This window comes from Poeciliopsis prolifica, unplaced genomic scaffold (genome assembly GCF_027474105.1).
Source record: "Poeciliopsis prolifica strain line A6 unplaced genomic scaffold, Auburn_PproV2 SCAFFOLD005, whole genome shotgun sequence".
Taxonomy (NCBI): Eukaryota; Metazoa; Chordata; class Actinopteri; order Cyprinodontiformes; family Poeciliidae; genus Poeciliopsis; species Poeciliopsis prolifica.
Window position 1 is genome coordinate 3,407,057 of NW_026562380.1, and position 20,686 is coordinate 3,427,742.

The 20,686-nt window shown below is 38.3% G+C and overlaps 3 protein-coding genes across 8 annotated transcripts in view; 1 reads left to right on the forward strand and 2 right to left on the reverse strand.

Moving 5' to 3' along the window:
• Nucleotides 1-657: 657 nt before the first annotated feature.
• Nucleotides 658-5,870, reverse strand: ntpcr (nucleoside-triphosphatase, cancer-related). The gene is made up of 5 exons (XM_055029934.1): nucleotides 5,781-5,870; nucleotides 4,267-4,429; nucleotides 4,073-4,175; nucleotides 2,958-3,167; nucleotides 658-1,732 (listed from the first exon to the last, which is right to left on the reverse strand). The coding sequence occupies exons 1-5, from the start codon at nucleotides 5,812-5,814 to the stop codon at nucleotides 1,646-1,648; spliced, it is 597 nt and encodes a 198-aa protein (XP_054885909.1). The 5' UTR covers nucleotides 5,815-5,870; the 3' UTR covers nucleotides 658-1,645.
• An 897-nt stretch (nucleotides 5,871-6,767) lies between these two features.
• map10 (microtubule associated protein 10) lies at nucleotides 6,768-9,286 on the reverse strand. The gene has a single exon (XM_055029935.1). It carries the CDS (start codon nucleotides 9,218-9,220, stop codon nucleotides 6,881-6,883), a length of 2,340 nt encoding a protein of 779 aa, XP_054885910.1. The 5' UTR covers nucleotides 9,221-9,286; the 3' UTR covers nucleotides 6,768-6,880.
• A 1,365-nt stretch (nucleotides 9,287-10,651) lies between these two features.
• LOC129359952 (signal-induced proliferation-associated 1-like protein 2) overlaps nucleotides 10,652-20,686 on the forward strand; it is a 110,854-nt gene continuing 100,819 nt past the window's right edge. For all 6 annotated transcript variants that reach the window (XM_055029936.1, XM_055029938.1, XM_055029940.1 and 3 more), the window contains exon 1: nucleotides 10,652-10,799. The gene's annotated coding sequence lies outside the window, so the exon portion shown is untranslated. The remainder of the gene's footprint in view (nucleotides 10,800-20,686) is intronic.

Consider the following 20,686-nt stretch of genomic DNA (forward strand, 5'->3'; position numbering starts at 1 on the left):
AGAAGGTGTTGTCTATTTAAAGCTTCAGCACAGCTGTCAGGCTTGGAGCTCTCGCAGAATCGGTGCTCCACACACAGCGAGTCGATACGATCAACACATTACGGGTCACAAAAGAGGTGACCTTTTTTGCAGGTTTGACAACAGGTTTTAAACCCTCCACTTAGCTCTGCTACAAATCCTTTATAAAACAAGAAATAAACCCTTAATTCACTGTTACCACTTATCCTGCGGTGTAATCTGATGGAACATGGAAACACATTTTCGGGGGGGGGGGGGGGGGGCACCACAAAATCCCTACAACCGCAGTTAAGCTTATTTACTTGTAAGCAAAGAATGTGAAAACAACAATCGAGTTTTATGATCAGGATGAAAACCTTAGCAGGAGCAAAAACTGTTTATATAATTTTATACTAGAGAACCTGATTGTTGAGAGAAGTGTATGTTTACAGTTATACTTCTCAAAATTTTGTCATTTTTTATAGTTTGTTTTCGTGGAGCTTAAACGATAGACTAACAAAAAATGTGAAATAGAGAAAAAATGCACTCCTTTGCAAGATCATCCCCTTTTTACTGGTCTCACCAAATGAAATCTAGTGCAGGATTAGATTATGAGATAATAACCTAAAGTAAAATACTACACATCACACTGAACACAAAATCTCCACACTGAAACATGGTGGTGGTATGTTTTTTTATAATTTTTTTCCCCCCTTTTTGGTTACAGAAAAACTTTTCCGGGTGGAATACAAATACACACCACAATTTTCAGATTTTTAATTGCAAAACAGCCAGAAAATTAGCATTTTGTGCTAGTCTAAAACATAAATGCCCAACATTAATGTTAGTGTCAAACTATTTGATATATTCTAACTATTAAGTAGTTAGAATGATATTGCTATGAATAGCATTAGAATGCCAGTAATGAGATTTTAAATTAATCCAACAATACTAAAATATCACTGGTATGCAGGATTTTAATGCATCATAGAATGTTTTTCCAACTATTTTATGCAAGCCGTCTTTTGTGAACGTGATTTAGCACACATTGATATTGGGATGATTCTGATTCTGTCCAGTAGATCTAAATTGTGATAATGTGACAAAAAGTGGAACTTGTGTGCAAGTATCCATACTGTGGCAAGGTGCTGCATATTTCCTTCTATTCGTTTGTGATGGCGGTTGAATACAGGGCACATCGTTGCACAATTAAATATTGATTGATACTCCACTAGCAAAAGCTCAACACAAGGCAGGGCTTTTGTCGGGAATCACCAGGGTCACCGCTTTGTGTGCTCCTTTATTGAAAAAAACATCGGCTATGATCATGAACAACTTGAGAATAAAAAACTGAATAAGGAACAAACAGAAAACTAACTGAATATATTCCCAGTTGTGTTCCATCTCACAATTAATTATTAAGCATGTAATCCATTTTGTTGAGAAACAAAAGAAATTATTCTTTACATTAAACACATGTATGTGGTACAACAACTCTTCCACCCTTTCATCTTGCTGCAGAGTACAGTAGGTCACGACACCATTCTTAACCATGAACAGACTTACTTAACAACCGGCTTGTGTGAAGAATATATGCACAGACACATGAGAATATTAACGTCAGCACAAACTGCAGGAAGATGTCCTTTCACTGGTTCTGGCTTCTGCATTTTAAACACACTTGTAGGGTTGATAGAATATCCTGCAGAAGAGTGTTTCTGTTCTCCTTCGACACCTCGGCAAGAAAAATGAGAGTGGAAAAAACAATTAATATGACAATCAGGATTAGTCTGAGCAGAGGGATAAAAATACTATACTAATGTCCATCAAGAAAATGAGACGATATTCTGCCTCGAGATTATCAAGTTGACACACAAGCACAAAGCAGTGACGTGGAAGGAAATCAGAGAAAGCTTTAAACATTTCTTAGAAATAAAAATCTTCGATTTGAAAACCAAAAAAACAAATCAATTGCAGCCAATTTTTGCAAGACGACAGCTAATTAGTAAATAAAATCCACCTGTGGGGAATTTAATATCAGTAGGATCAGTAGGTTGTAGGATACACCAAAACATGGTGGTGGTGGCAGCATCATCATGAGGGAATGCGTACCTTCATCAGGGACACCGAAGTCGGGAACAGTAAATGGAGCTAAATACAGAACAATCCTGGAGGAAAACCAGTTAGAGGCTGCAACGTTTTCCTGTTTCATCATTCCCAGGGAAACATGGTGGTGAAAGCATCATGCTGCGGGGATGCCGTTCTTCGGCGGGAACATAGAAGCTGGTCAGAGCTGGTGGGAGTTTGAGGAAACCTAATACAGGACAATCCTGGAGGAAAACCCGTCAGAGTGCAGAAAAGACTTGAGGTTGATGCGGATGAGGAAAAATGGTGTAGTCAAAGCCCAGACCCAAATCCAAGTGAGAATCTGTCCAATGATTTGAAAATGTATTTTCCATCCAATCTGACAGATAAGATTTTTATTTGTACAAAAAAAAACATAAACACGAAATAAAATCATTAAGGTTTGTGGTTCCACAAAACAATGAGTCAAAGTTGAAGAGTTAAAAATGTCGCAAGAAGATACTGTTCTCCTATCATGTCCAGTATAAATCTCTTCACTGTCTCATAACCCGATTTGGTCTTACACAATGTCTGCCACAGTACAGCGAATACTTTGCATGACAATGTCTGTAACTGAGTCCCCCGTTTGAAATTATTTTGACATTTGAGACACCCCTTTGTTGTTGAATCAGTCACGCATGATTTAGATTTAATCCGACTGCGGCTGAGAGAGATAAAGCAGGGTTGACCCTCCTGCCCTCCTAACAGTAAGGGGATATAGTGTAAACAATGTCCTGTTGCTATTAGGGGAATTAACAATTCACACACTGACCCAAATAGCTCCTTTTCTTTATATTTTTAAACTAGTGAGGCGATGAAGTGATATTTTTACTTACAGTGAAGACCTTGACGTCCCTCCTGCTCCGGACCTCCTCCACCAAACCGAGTGGTTTACCTTTGGGGACAGGGATGGTACCCAGGATTGTGCAAGATGAGCCGTCTAAATTCTGCCTCACCGCTCTGATGAAGGCCTGACTAAAAAGCTCCATTTTGCCGATCTCATCGATGATGAACACCTTCCCGCTGTCCCCGTCTGCTGCCCCCGTCTGCAGACACGAGACCAGGAAAAGAAAATTCACTGAGTGTAGAAACATATTAATACTTTAATCATAATAAATTTGGTGACTTATGATGTTTCTGCAGTCAACTATCCACTTGTTTTGTTTTAAAAATCTTTCATACCGGACGCAAAAAATCCAAGTTAACTTTTAGTTTCTCTACAACTTACCTGATCGCTCTGTTTGTTTTAATTTGTTCTTAAATGTTCTCCAACATTCAAATATCTTCCAGATAAATCCTTAGATATCTTCACAAAACAGCTGGATTCATACTGAGTTAAATTACAAATGAGTATAATGAACTTACTAATTAGGAAACTCTTAAATTTACTCAGAAAATATGCATACCAGACTCCTTCCAATCAAAAATTATGCCTTTACTTAGCGTTTTATTGCATCAAATCCAAAATAAAAAAATTTAAGTTAGCAGCACAAAAAATATTCAACGGCTCAAGGGTTATGAATATGAAAGTGGAAAGTAATGTGTATCGGCACTAAAATCAACTTTAGATCTTAATTTAGCTATAAAAATGTATACCTGCAGCATGTTTACATGACTTTGACAATGTTTGGGAGTCCCAATGAGCCCCACTGATTGCACATAGAGTACAAAGTGAGATGAAAGTGAACCGTGTGACGCCATGCCACAGACACCTTCTCTTTACATGTGTAGGCGTCACTCCAGGCTCACTTTACATGCGGGATTAATCATGGTCAGTGACAGCCAGACGGCACCAGCAACACTAAAAATGTCACTGTGGAATTTACATGCTTGCAAGCTTCCAATTATTCCATCAATTGTGAGGGAAATCAAAGGTTTGATGATTTAGAAGTGGGGAGGAGGAGGGTCTCATTTAAAAGATGAGTTTACAGGCCATTTGCTGCAGTCTTACATGTCTGAAGAGGGGAAGGGCCAGGCTTTCAAATGAAGGCAAATCAACCACATACTGTCCCACAGTGTACTCCCGTCTGCCGTGAGATGTGCTGGCTCCGTCTCTGCAAGACAAAATGAGACGTGGGCGAGTCAAAACTATGGGATGAAAAAAGGCAGGCAGCTTGATATGAGCGCTTTGGGTAAAACCTCCACCTGATTCTGGACAGGTGGCCCCTCTCTCCTGCAAGTGTGACGACATCAAAGCCGACCCTTCTGCCTCCCTCCCTGACCTCTTCTGTGTAAAATCCTTCCACAGCCACTCCGGATGACACTAAAGCTTCACAAGCTTTTTGGACCAGAGTGGTTTTTCCCACACCTGTGGGTAAAACAATAGACCTGGTATAAAAACATAGTAAATAACGTGATTCTACAATAAATTTGTGACTTGAATTTTACTAAATTTTTATATATTATTGGGAATTTAAGTCCCAGTACACACATTAGTGCTAAATTGTGAAACATGGCTAAAATACAGCTCTGGAAAAAATGTAAGAGCCCACTGCACTGAAAACCTTACAATATTTGTTTTTGCCACCAAATATTGATTTCTGAACTCTTCTTGAGTTAAAGCATTAGTATTGTTTCTAAATGAATATGAACTTGTTTTCTTTGCATTACTTGGGGTATTAAAGAACTGCATCTTTTTTGTTATTTTGGCAATTTCTTGTTTTCTGCAAATAAATATTGCATTTGTGCTTGGAATTTCAGACATTCTGTCAGTAGTTCATGGAATAAAAGAACAATGTTAATTTTACTCAAACATATACCTATAAGAAGTGACATCAGAGAAACTGACCATTTTAAGTGGTCCCTTAATTTTTTCCAGAATTGTACGTTACATGTTTATAAAGTGTGGCATGAATTAGTATTTTGTGACACTCTATTAAGGTCATTGTACATAAAAAGGGAGGAGTATATTTCCATAAAAAATGTAATTAGTGTCGAGATAATCTCAGAAATCTTCAAGAAAAAAAAATTGATTTCTGAGTCAAAAATTTGCTTTGAAAACCTCAAACATTCTTGTAGAAAACATTTTTATAGACAATTTCTAAGATTAATATCAAGTTATCTAAGTTTATTCTAGCTTATTCTTTACTTTTCAAACTCAGAAATTTCCCCCAAAAATTCAAAAGAATTTCTGTGATTAATCTAAACTTTTCTGATTTTTTGGCCAGCCCCTTTTACTCTGACAACCCTAAACAAAATCCAGTGCAGCTCATTGTCTCAAAAAGTCACCCAATTAATTATTACAAAATAAGGAACTAGACATGACTGGTAAAGTTCAAATGAGGCTCGTTTGTCAGATTAACAGTACCTTTTGGAAATAACCTTTAAACATGCATTTCATTATGTTGATGCAAATTTCTGTTCTAAAACTGTTTTTTTTTTCCTATTAATCTAATGTATTCTAACTTCAAATAGTTAACTTCAAAATTAACATAAATATGATGCATCAGTCTGTCTGTAATTTATTGATGGAGTTGCTGAAATAAATATACACATTTCAATAATATCCAAATTCATTCAGACTGTATGTCTAATAACTGAAGCTAAAACGAGCTAATTAACATTAGGAGCGTTATTTAGAGTAACTACGACAGGCTGTGGAGTTAGAATAACTTTCTGATTCATTATGACTTACGGAAACACTCGGTGTTTTTATTTACCTGGAGGTCCGGTGAGAAAAACGTGTTTGAACATAGCAGAGGTTTCACCATGCACAGTGCAAGAGGTACAGACACACTTCCGTACACAGAGTTCACGCATGCGCACTGCGTGTTCAACTTGACACCACCTAACAAGTGTGAAACGGTAAACTTAAGTTCTCCAGGGACTGATTGTAGTATCTGCTTTAATATTTTAAAATGGTGCAACGAGAAAGACAAAATACAAAGAACTGAGCAAGATCTGGTATTTTAAAGATTTAAATAAATAAATAAAAATAGTTCAAGGATTCAGATATTTTATTGTCATACTACCTACCTTGTTTGTGTTATGAAATTCGGACTCAGGTCCCAGATTAGAAAATTTACAACACATATAAATAATGATGTAATTGTATGATATATAGATGTGTGTGTGTGTGTTTGTTAGTAACAAAATAAAACTTTGTTACTAATTTTAACAAAATTCTAACAAAAATTTTTATGTCTTTTTTTTAGACATAAAAGAGTATGTCTAAAAAAGAAATACTTTTTTAGACATTTTTTGTTGTACAAAACTTAAGAAATTAATATTTACAGTCATTTTATATATTTTAGAAAAAGTTGAAATGCTCCCAATGACAATGACATTATTTTACTCGAGAGTAGTGATACTTCATAGTATAACTATATAATTAGTCAAAAGCCACTTCTGGTGTTTAGTAATTGTGACTAACACAAGTAAGTAAGCAGCATCTTACTATAAAATACATCAATATTTAATCAAATAATTAATTAGTTAATAAATTAGTCAGAGTTAATTGTTCAGTTATGATAAATAGCAAAACCAAACAGAAGTGCTACTCTTGTCTGCTGTTAAAGGTCATAAGGAGAATGTAAGACACAGTAATATGAAGAGGGATTTTTCATCTTTGCTTAGAAAAATAACCTTTGATAGTTGTGATTCTGCTATAACCTATAAATAAATGCATAAACAAAGAAAGCAGAAAATGTTCATAAAAGCTAACCTTTATTCAAAATGTGTGAAGCATAATACAACATATTTTCCTCTGTAAGGGGAAACGGTATGCTTTTGGTCACCATGTAGGAGTCTACATGCTTTTTTACATTGTGTACCCTGGGAGTTTGCTGGCTACAAGTTCAGAGATATGTTGGTACTCTTTTCTGAAATCCAGTGATCCAACCTCATCCTCCAGTTCCTCCACTGTCTGAGCTTCAAAAGAAGATGTGGATTGTGCTGAAAATCCTCCAACATGGCTACGGTTCCCAGGTGAATTTTTCTTTTCACTTCTTGAAACTAAAACACTTTCAGCGCAAAAGCCATGCTCCATTTTGCCATTTGTCTTTGCTTGGTTTCTGGAGCAAGATGGCTTCTCTACGTCGCAACTATCGTCGTTGGAGGAACAACTGAGAGCCGAGGAGCGGGTGCGAGGTTGGATGATGTGTGTGCCCATCAGAACTTGGTGAGGGGATTTGAGGGCTTTGACCGGTACAGGGTGGCGATCGGGATTTTTCTGGTAACCTTCAAATCTTGGATTAGAAATGCAGGAATCAGAACTGACAGGAGACTTTGGAGTGTTGGCTATTGAGGATTCATTACTGGATTCAAGACTGTCAAAGTCGTCTGCATAGTTTGCATCATTTTCATTATTACTGCACTCTGAAAACAAAGACTCTGGACTGTTGCTCCTGCTGCTTTGCCTCTCTATGAGATCAGGGATTGAAACTCTGTTTTTGTCCCAGTCAGACTGAGAATCTGACTGATCCAGCTCGGTGTGATGCGTGTTCTTGTCTTTGCTTAGATGAGCGCTGTCACTGTGCACACTGGGATTGGGGCTGGGAATGCATTTCAGCTCTTTCAGTGAATGAAAATCTTCTGAATCTCCTTGTGTACGTCCGTCTTGGGCACCCTGCTGAGATTTTGCTTTCAGAGTGACTGTTTCTCCTACTGCAGAGTCAACAGTGAGACTCTGCACCACAGTCTCAATGTTTTCATCTAAGTTAGAGCCCCGATATAAAAGTCCTCTTTTTTTGGACTTTATAGCTTTAGAGTTTGACTTTTCCTTTTCTTTAGCTGTCCTTGACTGTGTTCCACTCTTAATTAACTCCGTGCATTCACGATTGTTCACTTTGAGAGGAGAAATTTGCTTTAGCCTTAAATTGAATGTTTTAGTTGTTCCATATGTCAGCTTCTTCCTTTGAGTTTTCCTGGATTTTAAGGGCTCTTTTTGGTTGTCTTCCCTCTTCACAGGGTAAACTATAGGTGTAGAGCAGTTTCTGGGAGGAGGTAAATGGTTTAAATTAATGTCAGAGAGACTTGCAGTTTTGTAAAGGGACTGAGTTCGTGGTGACTTTCTGTGATCATCTGTAACTGGCCTGTTAATTCGATCCGGACTGGGATAAACGGTCAACTGTGACAGTTCAGCAACAAGAGCATTTAAAAGTGGGAGCTGCTGTAAGGCTTCTCTGAGGATATTTGTGTTGTCACTCGTTTCTTGGGTTGGTGTTTTTGTAGCACGAGACATTTTCTGGTGTACTGCTCTGGAAACTGAACCTTCAACTTTCTTTTTATGCTCCTCATCCTCACAGATGGAATCTTCAAATGTAAAAGCTTCAGGACACAGATTGAGTAATCTGTAATCCTGATTTCCGTTCCCAATTTTTGCTTGGGCGGTATTACGATAGTAAAGATGAGGGGGGCAGAATGCAGCTAAATCCGCTTCAATAGTGTTAGTTTGACCTTCAGCACAATCATCTTCCTCGTGCTCATCCAGTCGGATCTTTGAATCCCCTGCATCGTTACTATGGATGCTAAACTCTGACTTGTTCCCTGTGGGAGAACACATGCTCACTGATTTCATTTTCTCCTTGAAATGTTCTTGGTCCTCACCTCCTGGGGTACTTGTGCATTTATACCCCCTCCCTTCTGTGATGTGTGGCAGTAAACTTGCTCCCAGACACACAAGCTTATAACTCAGGGATATTGCTCCGATCTTCTCCCCAGAAAGGTTGCATACAGCAACGACTCCCTTCCCTGTGTGAGCAGAGGGACTGGAAATCAGCTTGATTCTGTCCATGGCTTCAGCCAGAGATATCAGAGAGGAGCCAACCAATCTGGGGCTGCTCTCCTCGCTCACATCCAGCACCATGGCGTACAGAGGGGTGGCAGACAGATGGACGTGCAGAGAGTCCAGGTTCATTTTGAAGAAGCAACACTTGCCTCTGTTAAAGGCGAACTCACGCTGTCCGTCCGGCTGCTTTCGCACAGGCTGGTTAGAGCCAACAGTCTTGGATCGGTGCTGATGAATTAGCAGCGTTGGGAAATCCAGTAACCGCACACCGAGAGCTATCCCGTCGGGGACTTTGCAGAGTTTCTCCAGTCGGATATAATCCACTAACAGCTCCAATGAAAACAGAGTCTCTGGATTTTCCAACGACATCATTAAAAAAAAAACTGCGTGTTTTACAGCAATAACAAGTTGCTAACTAATCCGCAAGCGCTTCCGGCGGCTCCATGGAAACCAAGAATGGTCGAAGAAACATGACGTAATCACGAGACGCAGATACCTGGGAAATGTAGTCAAAAATGAATAAAGTATATAATTCATTTTCTTTAAATATATTATTTAATGCGACAGTTTTCTAGTGAAGATTTACTTAAGAGTATATTGTTTCAAGTAAAATAAAAAAAACAAAACAAAGTTATAAGAATTCATCAAAACAAAAGGTTGCGTGTTTGTTTTTGTCCTGATGGGTCACGAGAACCATCTGGACATCTTCTGTCCACATCGCTTACTGGACTTGATGGGTGAAAAAAGAAATTCCTCTTCATCTTGTACTTTTTTGCAAAACTGACAGGTGCTCCACAAAAGTTCACCATGTTTACCGTGAGCATATTATTATTTTGGTGCAAACACAGCTTTTGAAAGTGTGGTTGACTATGTCAGACTGTAACACTTCCTCCACAAAAGGTGTATTTCTCCCATGAAAGATTTTTGCCAGGCCTGGATGTTTCCTTTGGAAGAAATTGTCTGTTTTCCAACCTAGCCTAGACAGATTTTGTCACTAAAATTTCATATTTTCTTCAGTCATTGACAACTGCTGTATGGATAATGTTGTACATTTGTTGATTCTTCTGCTGGCTGATACTTTTCTGCTATTAAATTATTTTGGTCTTTGTAAAATCTCGGCATATTAAAGGATGCAAACGAATAAATGTCTGTGAAGTTATACGAGTAAGTCAAAAAAAATTTTGGGATCTATTAAACTTACTCTTAATTTCCACACTTCTCTAGTTTTATTTTTATTTTTTGGCCTGATGTATTTATTCAAATCTTAAAAGTTATATTTTCATTAGCCATAAGCAGGAAAATCATGATGACTCACAAAAATAAAAGCTTGAGAGCTCAATCTCTTTGTAATTAATCTGTAATGTGATTCACTGAGAGAACTGAGTTACTAAAGTAAATAAACTTTTTAATAATATATTAAATATTACAGTATTCTGCATCCCTTTAAAATAATTAGCCATTTTTCTACATATTCCTTGCATCAAATCGGAAACAGCGATATGAAGGTTTCTCAGTTCAGTTAGTTTGTTGGAGCAACTTTTCTTCACTTCACCAGATGGTGCCACTGTGGAGCTTACGCAAAAGCAGACATCCAGACAACATTACTTTGTTTACATGACGGCCTCATTGTTTGCATTTAGTCCGAAGTGTGGCATCAGTTCCCATCAATATCAGCCTAAATATGTGTAGAATAATAACACAGAGGCCCTCTGGATGAGTTTTTCCCAACGTGGGTGTGGGCGGAGTCTTGCCCCCTCGTTGCGTGTTGTCGTCGCAGAGATAGGTGCTGGAGTGGATGGATATCGCTATGGTCCGTGTTACTTCAGTCTGGAGGCTGGGACTGAAAGTGGGAGATGTTGGAGCGGCTGCGGCTGCCCCTGCTGGTTTCTCCCCCTTCTAGGATAACTAACCCGGGTTAAAAACGGAGACAGGACGCTGCCCGCACTATAAGGTAAGCCCTGAATGTCATTTTCTAGCTCTGAACCCACCGGTAAAGTGGGGAAAAGTGGACTCTGTAGGTGAAAGTAAGGAGCGAAATGGTAAGAGAGTGCAGCGGAACTGGTGTAACGGTGGACACAAAGGATAAAGTTGCGCTGAGACGCTGAAGCTGTTTAGTGTTAGCGACAAAATGAAAAAATAACAATCGGACACCATGTTTAAACTCTCGTCTATCGATAACCTGTATATTTGTGAGCACGGCTTATTATAGGTCAGTCAAACTTGATCTCTGTTTGGTTATTTATTATGAGACATGGAAGACTACGCAGGGCCAGAACAAATTTTTAAAATAATGTTCCCTGATTGTATTGTATTAAATGTTGACATTTGTTGATGGAGCCAGAAGCGTGCGCGTGTGCGTGCTTGCGCTCGCTTGAGCATTTTTTTTTTTTGAATGACTTTATTTGGTGTATTTCTCCCATGAAAGCGGTAGGGGGCGACAAAGCCGACATTCTCCACCTGATTTTGTTCTAAAAAAGACAAGTCCACATCTCCATTCTCACAGGTCGTGTTTAATTTTGCTCTGAATTTTGTTTTTGTTATATATTTGTTAAAAATAATTATGTAGTTGCATTGCTTTTGTCCTGTGTTGCATGTATTTATCTATTTCTTGCCTGTATGTTTAGACAAAGGATACTTTCCCCTAACGTCACGTTTGTTTGGATTCTCCACAAATAAAAACCGACAGTCTGCATGTACAATTCATACACAATCTTGCTTTACAGCTGGCTCCTTCTGGAGCCCATTCAACTCAGATTCGTTGTTCCCCTCTGGGAGATTAAGTCAAATATTGTTTGTCTTCCAGCTCCATATCCTTTGCTGTCTTCCTGCAGGAAGTTTAGCCTTTACACTAACAAAAAAATTCCCAATAAAAGGGGAAATAAAGAGGCTCCATCTCCAGTTGGAGGAAAGCAGTCAGTTTTAATCTAAGATTTCTTTGCTTAATTTTCACTTCCTTGATTTATTTCCCTTTTTTCACACAGATTTATCAGAGTTCTCTCTCTTTCTCCTAGAGAGCTTAGATCAATGTGAGAGCAATATTTTTCACAGGGTTTAATGTCTGGGAAAGATTAGTTTTCTGTGAGGCTGTGCTGAGTTAAGTATAGGCACAGGAGTGTTTTAATATCGCTAAAGCCTCTCTGTAGCCTGGAATAGCGTTCAACATTTCTTTTCCTTTGACTCTAGAAATGGACTGGCTGAACTCCAGCTACCACAAGTTTGCTTCTCAGGGAGGCAATATTTCAAATGACTGTTAACCCAAATGGCTGTAAGTACATCTGTAGTGAGGTGTGAGAAAATCTGCTGTTACTGAGGATGAAACCTTACCCACATACGCATTGATTTAAATCGCTGCACTTGGGCCAATGTTTTGTTTTGGGTTTTTTTAAAACTGGGATTTAGGTGCCTGTGTTTTATCAACTGCTCCGAAGGGAATATCAGAATAAGTGGGTTTGTATCAGAATCAGAACCTTTTATGAGTCCCCGAGGAAAATGTTGTTACAGTTGCTCAGTAAACATGTACATATGAGGAATCAGAAAAACAGTAGGAGCTGGTCAGTGGTAGCATTTTTGCAAGTCTGGTGTCTTTCTCCATGGAGCTTGGATGCTATCTTAGTGTAAGTGTGGGATCTCTCCAGGTACTTTGGCATTCTCTCACAGTTTAAAAGCATCACTGTGCGGTTAATTGGTTTCTCTAAATTGTCTTTAGGTATGAGTGTGAGCATAAAGGTTTGTCTTGCAGACAAACCGGCAAGGATAGATGAATGGAAGACTAAAAAAACAACATATTCTTAAACGAATAAAATATCTGTACTCTTGTTTTTAGTTGAACAGTAAACAGCTTGTTTGGGAGGAATTGTTGCGTTTTCTAAAGCAAGCTCATAGAACTGCAGCAAAGACTGATTTCCATGGATCTACATGTTAACTGATTTGTAGTGTAGCTTTCTGAATTTTGCGGGGTCTTTATCTGCAATTGTACTTTTGTTTGATGAGACTCTCGACGTGGGATGAGTAAATGGAAAAAGCCCTTTATAGATACTTTTAAGTAGGGTGGTGGATCTATGATGCTATGTGCCTCCTAAGGATAGAATGCATAAACTTTTGAAATATAAGATTTCAAATAAAAATCTATTGGGTCTTTTATGGTGTGTTTGCACCAAATGCTTTTTGAGCATCAGACACATCTGGTTTACATTCAAAGTCTATGAAGAGGTGCGTCGAGAGCCAAGGAGGCACGTTTCAAATATGTAGTGCGGCGCGATTTGAACTTTTTTGAGCAGTTAACGCATCCAATGCGTTCAACACATGCATCTGACGTGCCCTCGATGTGCCTCCGCATAAACTTTGAATGTAAACTAGACGCACAAAATGCTGGTCTTTATTCAAAGTGTACCTGCGTTGAATTTGAAGCGTCAGATACATTTTTGACACATGCAACGCGTTTGGTGTGAATGCACCATTATGGAAATTTGAAAATGAGAAATTATTAGGTCTTTGAACAGTAAAAGGATCAGACACATATGGTCATATAAACATAGAAATGCTTAATCAGACACAAAATAATTCACTTCGATACCCGTTTCAGTCATCCCCAGACCTTAATCCTATAGAAAATCTGTATGTGATCCTATTTAAAGTATCCATAAGGGAGGAGCCAGGGCCACAGACTGCGCAAAGAAGAATAACCCACATCAGTGTGTGAACCAGTCTTGTGAAATCCTACATAAGAGAAGCCAAAGTGCTTGATATGTCTCTTTACCAGAGATATCCACTGTGGAATTGGTTCAAGAAAGATAAAATAATAAAGATGAGAGTTTGTGCATTGTGGAAGAAAAAAAATGCAGTTTCAGAAAACCCATCTTGCTATCTGGCAGCAGCAAGAGAGACTTACTCACAAGCCTCGATAATGGCAGTGACATGGTTAGGTCTTTCAGTCTTTGCCTCAATAGAGATTTTCTGCATTGTGCCATTAGCAAGGTGCACAGGGGGCTTTGAAGAAGAAATATGTTTTCATCTATTTCTAATAAAACCTTCTGCATCACGAACTAGACAATGGGCGATTGAGGCAGACAGATATGTCTTCAGAAATAAATAATGTGCACAGTGTGTTCTCAGCTGAACAATAAGCCACCTGTCAGGTTTGGACGAGAAACGGCTTCCTGGGACAAGCCTGCAGGCCATATGCAGTTGTTATCATTGCTGAGCTGCTCAGGGTGTCTCCTGGTTTGTGGCCTTGGAGACGCCCTGCTAGAGTTACAGCTTCTATCTTTGGTTTGGGAGAAAGATTTGGTTGTGAAATGTGTTACAACCATACACAGATTACTTAAGCTTGTGGTCGTTTTTATTGTTCTGGCTTCCCTCCTGTTTGTGTGTCTTCTCACAGTGCTTTCCTGCTGCTGGGATGACGAGTCATGATTTTGGGCTAAATTGGAAAAAAGCTGTTAAAGGTCTAGGTTTTAGACCACAGGGGTGTTGCATTTTTTTTATGTCATTATAAACCAGGGAAGCCTGCCAAAGCATGTGGCAGGCGAATTTCTGACAGATCCCACATCCCGTGCATGTGACGAGGATCAGGCAAACCTGGTCTGGTGTGTGCCAGCTGACTGGCTGTGAGTGTCTGGTAAGCAGACAGCCACAATAGACCACCCCCCTCTTCTACCTCCTCCAACCAAATCCTGTTGCATCAAAACCAACCAACCAGCAGACGGGGGGGTCACATGCTGTCTGCTGCTGTTTGGACAGACAGTTTTTCTTCTGGTCATTTTATCAGCCTTTGTTTTGATTGCTGTCTGGATTTATAGAAGGATTTAAGCCCATCTATCCCTGTTAGGGAAAGCAAAGATGAAGTCATTTAGATGATTTAAAGATTGATGTCTTGGGGAGCGGTCACAAGAGATGTGTGTAGGATGAGGAGTTATTAATGTGCAAAATAAGCTTGATGATAAAACACCAAAACTATTCGCCTCAATAATGCTGACAGTGTCTTTTAATATTCTGCATGTGACTCATTGAAGAATGGAAAATAAACTACCAAAAACTTATGGTGATCTCATTTTAGATTTTGCTGGATATCTGAAGATTATTCAGCATGTATTTTTGCTCATGGGTTGCACATGTCGCTGTTCACCTCAGCGAATCAGAACAAAAAAAAAAGTCAAATGATTCCTTTATCTCTGGTACCATCTATCCACTCATTACACCATAGACCCAATGAGGTCTTACAGCCTGCGGTGTATTTCTTGAGAATATGTGTGGTACTCTGCTGTGCCTCGTTGCTTGCTTAGTAATTTGTGTTCAGAAAGCTGCGTGTTTGTTATGAATGTGTTCGAGGAGATCAAGTGGAGCAGGAACAGATGGACGATGAATTTAAAAAACAGCGCTTCTGGTGCTTTACATGGTGTTTGGGGACGTCTTTCAGCATCTGTTTACTGTTCTAGTTTTGCAAGTAGATTTTAGCTGTTTCTACAAATTTGACAGCATGTACCTCATCCTGATTGACACTTTTTATCTTTTTGACCATTATTTCTAGTAATCTTCTGCTGCATGTTGACTGTCAAGAGAGACTTTAGCAATGCTTGGTCTCCAGACAAGTGGTTATTGGTGGTGTGACAATACCTAAAATTCAGCTTCACCAGACTTTTAATTGAAGGGTGTACACAATGTTGCAACAATGTCATTCTATTTTGTATATAAACTCTGGAAATATGTGTGTGAGTAGAATTTCACAGCATCTTCCCATCGGCACATGAATGGGTGAATGCCTGAATGTAGTGAAAAATGATTTGGAATCCTGTGGACCAAATAAACTGCCATACAAGTGACATACTTGTATAGCATAACCTGAGCTATTAGCAGAGGTTTGCACACTTTTTAGAGCCTTTTGTAAATCACTAAGTGAGACAATAAAACCTGAAAAGAATTGGAAAATATGTGTATATATCTTCATTAAAGATACACTGGGTTAAAGCTTTCATCCCTCCTATTGTGTTTTACACTTGGGAGCATGCGGTGGGCATGCGGATTGTGTTTTGTGTCATAAAAGCATCATGATATGCAGCTTAAGCCAGTTTAAACCTTCCTGTTGAATATGACCTATTGACTCGACACCAGTTTTCTGGGCTAAGCTCCATATGACTGACCGTTAGAGCTACATACAATCCTCACTGTATTCTTGTGATGTACAGAAAGTTAAACCTTATTTACTACTGTATCTTCTACCTATTCCCAAAAAAGAAAGTTAGTGCCACTGTGATCTTCTGACACAAGTCTTTGTGGTTCACGAATGATTATTATAAATACTGGGAAATTTAAGAATGAAGATCTGTTGAGTTTTGCTAACTTTCATTCCTTATTGTAAATACTAAATTTGTATTATTTATAGTTTAATCTATCAGAGCAAAACATTACAAATGCCTCCAATAAAGTAGTGAGCTGGGAAGGATCATTCATTGCAATAATGTTACAACACCCCATCCAAAAAGACATCATGCTCATACATTATGGGTATCTGTTCGTCGGGCATTTTGGAAAACGTCTCTCTCAAAGATGAATTATGTCTGCACCCTGGGCTCCCCCAGGAACTCATTAGTGTCTGTATCTGGAATGCTGGAGAAAAAGCCTCCGAAAGTTGCTGACCCACCCCACGTGTTTTGTCTACATGTCTGTCAGTGCAGCACAATGAAGGGAATAAGAGCTGGTCAGTCATTAACCCCGCGGCCACTGAATCCAAGGACCAGCAGTGACCCATGGGGTTAACGCAGTCTCTGCGCCTCTCACCAGACCCACGCCGTTGGCATGACTGACCTCTGGAGGCAATGGGAGATAAGTAGGGATTTGATTTAGTGCCAATGTGCATACCTTCTTCCTACTGTATTAAGAAAGAAAGGGCCTGTTTGAAGAGATAAACGGACTAATGATGGACCGTATGTCATTATGGCGAAAACACCTATAGCATTATGACCACCTGGTTAGGAATCAATAAAACCCTCCTTTTCCTTTAAAAAACTTATGTCAACCTTGATGTTTTTTTCTTCTTCGCTGAGGGAATCTCAGAATTTGAAATAAAACCATAATATTTCTTGTCAAGGTAAACTCTGCCACAATGGCTTCACCTCATCTAGTAAGTTGCTCCATTTTGTGACTACAGATCTAGTTAATACTTGTGACAATCACTACTTAACACCAGTGACACTCAATGAAGTTCATGTTCCAGCACTTTTATTAATCTCCTGAACTCCCTTGCGCCTCTTTTAGTCATTTTTCCTTTCAGGTTTTCATCTGCAAAAGCTCAATCATTCCACTCTGCTTTTAAAATTTTCATCCAAACAATTGCTCAAGAATCCTGCAGTTCCTTTTAGCCACTTACTTTTACTCTGTCACTGTATTTGCTGTTCCTTTTAGTCTTTTCTGAGGTTTTTATTGTGTTCTTTCTCTGAACATTCCTTATTGAAAAAGACTTAAAATGTGCTACAGGTTGTTTTGTAGATCAAATTATTTTAAGTCTATCAGAAAGTAAAGGAACTACATGATTTATTGCTATTCATGCATTTAGGTTTCTAGTAGTCTGCAGCTGTTAAATATTTGAATAATGGAGTACTCTGTTCAATAGTTAATTTGTTATTGAATAACTGGATATGCAAGCTCTTTTTAATCTATCTACTTAACTTTACAATAACAGTTTCCATTTTAGCTGCAATGGAACTGGAAAATGTTCAGCCAACATAGAAAAGCGCTATCACTCTAATGGTGTGTTCATACCTAACGTGTTTTGTGCGTCTGGTTTGTATTCAAAGTCCATGTCAAGGTTTGTTGAGGGCCCATCACAGCACGTTTTGTGCATCTAGCTCAGCATAATTTGTATCCTTTGTAACATTTGAGCTTCCGACACATTCGACAAATAAGCCGACAACAGAAAACAATGGCTACAACAATTTTGACGCATCTGATGCGCCTCCACTTAAGGTGCATTCACATCAAAACGCATCTGACGCTTCAAGTTTGACACATGTCCACTTTGAACTCAGACGCTTGATATTTTGCTCTACACCAAGCGCTTTGCACATCTAGTTTACCTTCAAAGTCTATGTGGAATCGTGTTAAATGCTTCAAATTGTGCCACTCTAGATGCACAAAATCTACTGCGATGGGCCCTGGATGCGCCTCCACATAGATTTTGAATGTAAAGCAAATGTGCCTGACGTTTGAAGCGCATTTGGTATGGAGCAAAATGTCAAGTGTCTGCATTCAAAGTGCACACGGGTTGGACATGTTTTTGATGTGCGTAATGTGTTTGGTGTGAATGCTCCATAAAAGCTAAATGGATGCAGGGTCACAAATTACATTCACAGGTTGGTAGATTGGATAATTCTACCATTTTTAACCCAAACTTAATCCTTACCACATTACATTTGAAGGCACTTTTAGAATAGAAAAAACAGTCATACCCTACTAGCCTCATAAGTCAAAAGTTGTATAAAAATCAGGAATCTTCGCCCACTGACCGTCAGATTGATCCAAATATCCATGGGATGAGTTTCCTCATAGTGTTGAAAGTACACCAAATGGGGGATAATTGTAATTCACAACTCAAATAGAGCAGAGCCGTGACAGATGCAGATCTTTAAAATGGTTGGTGAGTCACCGAAGCATCTCTGTGAGGGCCGTATCCTTCACTTCAGCTCACCATAATGCTGTTGAACTGAAATTTGGATTAGTGAACATTGAGGGGTTAAACTGTTGAGTTTTTCTTTGAGATAACCCAGTTTTCAAAAACAACTGAGGTTAAATCGGATGCATGTGTCAGAATTTCTTCTGTAGACGTCAAACTAAAATGAGAAGTATATGTGATTTCAGTTTTTTTCCTTTGTTTTTTGTAAGTGGTCATGTTTTGCTTTGTCCCCACTGTGAAATCTGAGAGATTTCTCAGTTTCAGCCTTTTTCGCAGGAAGGAACTTTCTCCCAAACAGACATTTATCAATTGTGAGAGAATGTCTGTTTTTCTTTGTTGGTTCCTTTCATGTTGCCAGCTCACTGACATGAGACAAATGAGAAAGTGTTGCTATGGCCTGTAGTTTGTCATTGTTTATGGTGAGCTATTCTAGGTTTGTTCACTTTGGTCCATAAATCAAACGATAATTAGTTTAGTTGTGCTTGGGAATCTCACTCACTATAACAGGTCGCTTTCTTTGTTTTTGTTGGGGGTTTTCCTGTGGAGTTCAAAGTAATGTGGTCCAATGTAATGTTCACATTTGATTAATTGTTTGGCCTTCTTAACCAATTACAAGTAGTTTTTTTTCCAGTGAAACATCTTTATTGTTGCATGACATATCATACTGTCTGCCCAGTTATTTAATTTTTTGCTTTTGTTTGATTTTAGATGTATTTAGAAATAAAAATGTGCAAGGATGGTGCCAATACGATGCTAAATAATTGACATTTTCATGGATATTAAATTTCATTTTACCCCAGCGGGTAACAAAGTAGTATTGTGAAATTAGTTATACTTTAATTTTGGTTTTATTTTTGCCTCCAAATAATCAGATGTTAGGAGAATCACCTGTCTTTACACTGAAGCTGCAGTGGGAGTTGATTTAAAAAATCCTTGGTTGGCAATTTTTAATCAAATCGCCTGTGTTCAAATTCCATGGTTACCAATTGCGGTAGTGGTGTAGTCTCCATTTCTTCCATTACTGCTTTGAATTTGAACTCAACCCACCACCTTGTCGTCAGCCGATTAGCCCAACCAGTTGGTTTCAGTTCATTATACTTCTCTGTTCATGTCATACTAAATTAAAAATACCAATTGTTTTTTGGGTTTTTTTTTTTTCTGGCTGGTGTTGAAATCACATCAAAATATTTGATGGTTTGAATAACTTGAGTTTGAATGTATACACGGAGAACAGGTAAATGTGTCTTTGAATAGCTGAAAACATATTTATTCAAATGTTATACGAAAATAAACACTGATAACACAAAAAATATATAAAATTTATAAAAAAAATTTACATTTATAACTATCACTGCTTATAACAAATGAGACCAAACTTATTTTTTTCACAGTTAAATATGCCTGTTCAGTCATAAGTTATTAATTCATAACTTTGTATTTTAATTTTGTAAATACAGATGAAAACATTTGCAGACATATTTTAAACATGTTGATTTTTAGTAATTTCATTAATTATTTAAACAAATGCGGATAACACCTAAATTTCATGTCTAATTTATATTTAATGATATATATTTTTATTACCCTCTGTTTTGATTGTTGGTTATGCAGCTTTTCCTCTATAACAACATGTATTATCTTTAATATTTCGTTAAAAGCTATTTTTATTTATATCAAAGACTGAAAAATTGCCAAACACAGCCATTCTGACAGATTGAAGGAAGCTCATCCAGGTTTTATCCTTCCTCAGTCTTTCTTTGGTTGCTTCTGAAGCAGTTGTTTATTTCTGACCTCCAAAAGTAATTAGATGAGAATAACAGCAGGTAGTTTAGCAAATCTCTAAACTGCCCTTGCTTTATATTAACACTGGGATTACATTGGAGCTGACAGAGACACAAAGCTGCAAAACAAACAAATGGACTCAACAAATTCAGCTTTGTTGGAGCCGAATGCAGTGGTGCATCAAAACATGTCGCACTATTTCTGTCATGAACTGTTGGCAGCTCTGACCAGCTGGAGTTTTTGCATCTCCTTCCAGAGTTTCTATCAGGGCCATTTTGTGTTGGCACTATGATCATTGTATAGCCTTGCTATCATTAAAAAACAAATATTCCACCTCTTGTTGTCTCAGTTCACAAAGGACGTTTGAATCATACATATGACTAACTCAGGGC

Bases quoted from the DNA above. Each gene is read 5' to 3' on its own strand.
- ntpcr (XM_055029934.1), bottom strand. From the start codon at position 5,814: ATGTTCAAACACGTTTTTCTCACCGGACCTCCAG. The intron at 4,176-4,266 runs GTGGAGGTTTTA...TTTGTCTTGCAG, and splicing joins GGCCACCTGTCCAGAATCAG to AGACGGAGCCAGCACATCTC. The intron at 3,168-4,072 runs GTAAGACTGCAG...TCGTGTCTGCAG, and splicing joins CCCTTCCCCTCTTCAGACAT to ACGGGGGCAGCAGACGGGGA.
- map10 (XM_055029935.1), bottom strand. From the start codon at position 9,220: ATGATGTCGTTGGAAAATCCAGAGACTCTGTTTTCATTGGAGCTGTTA.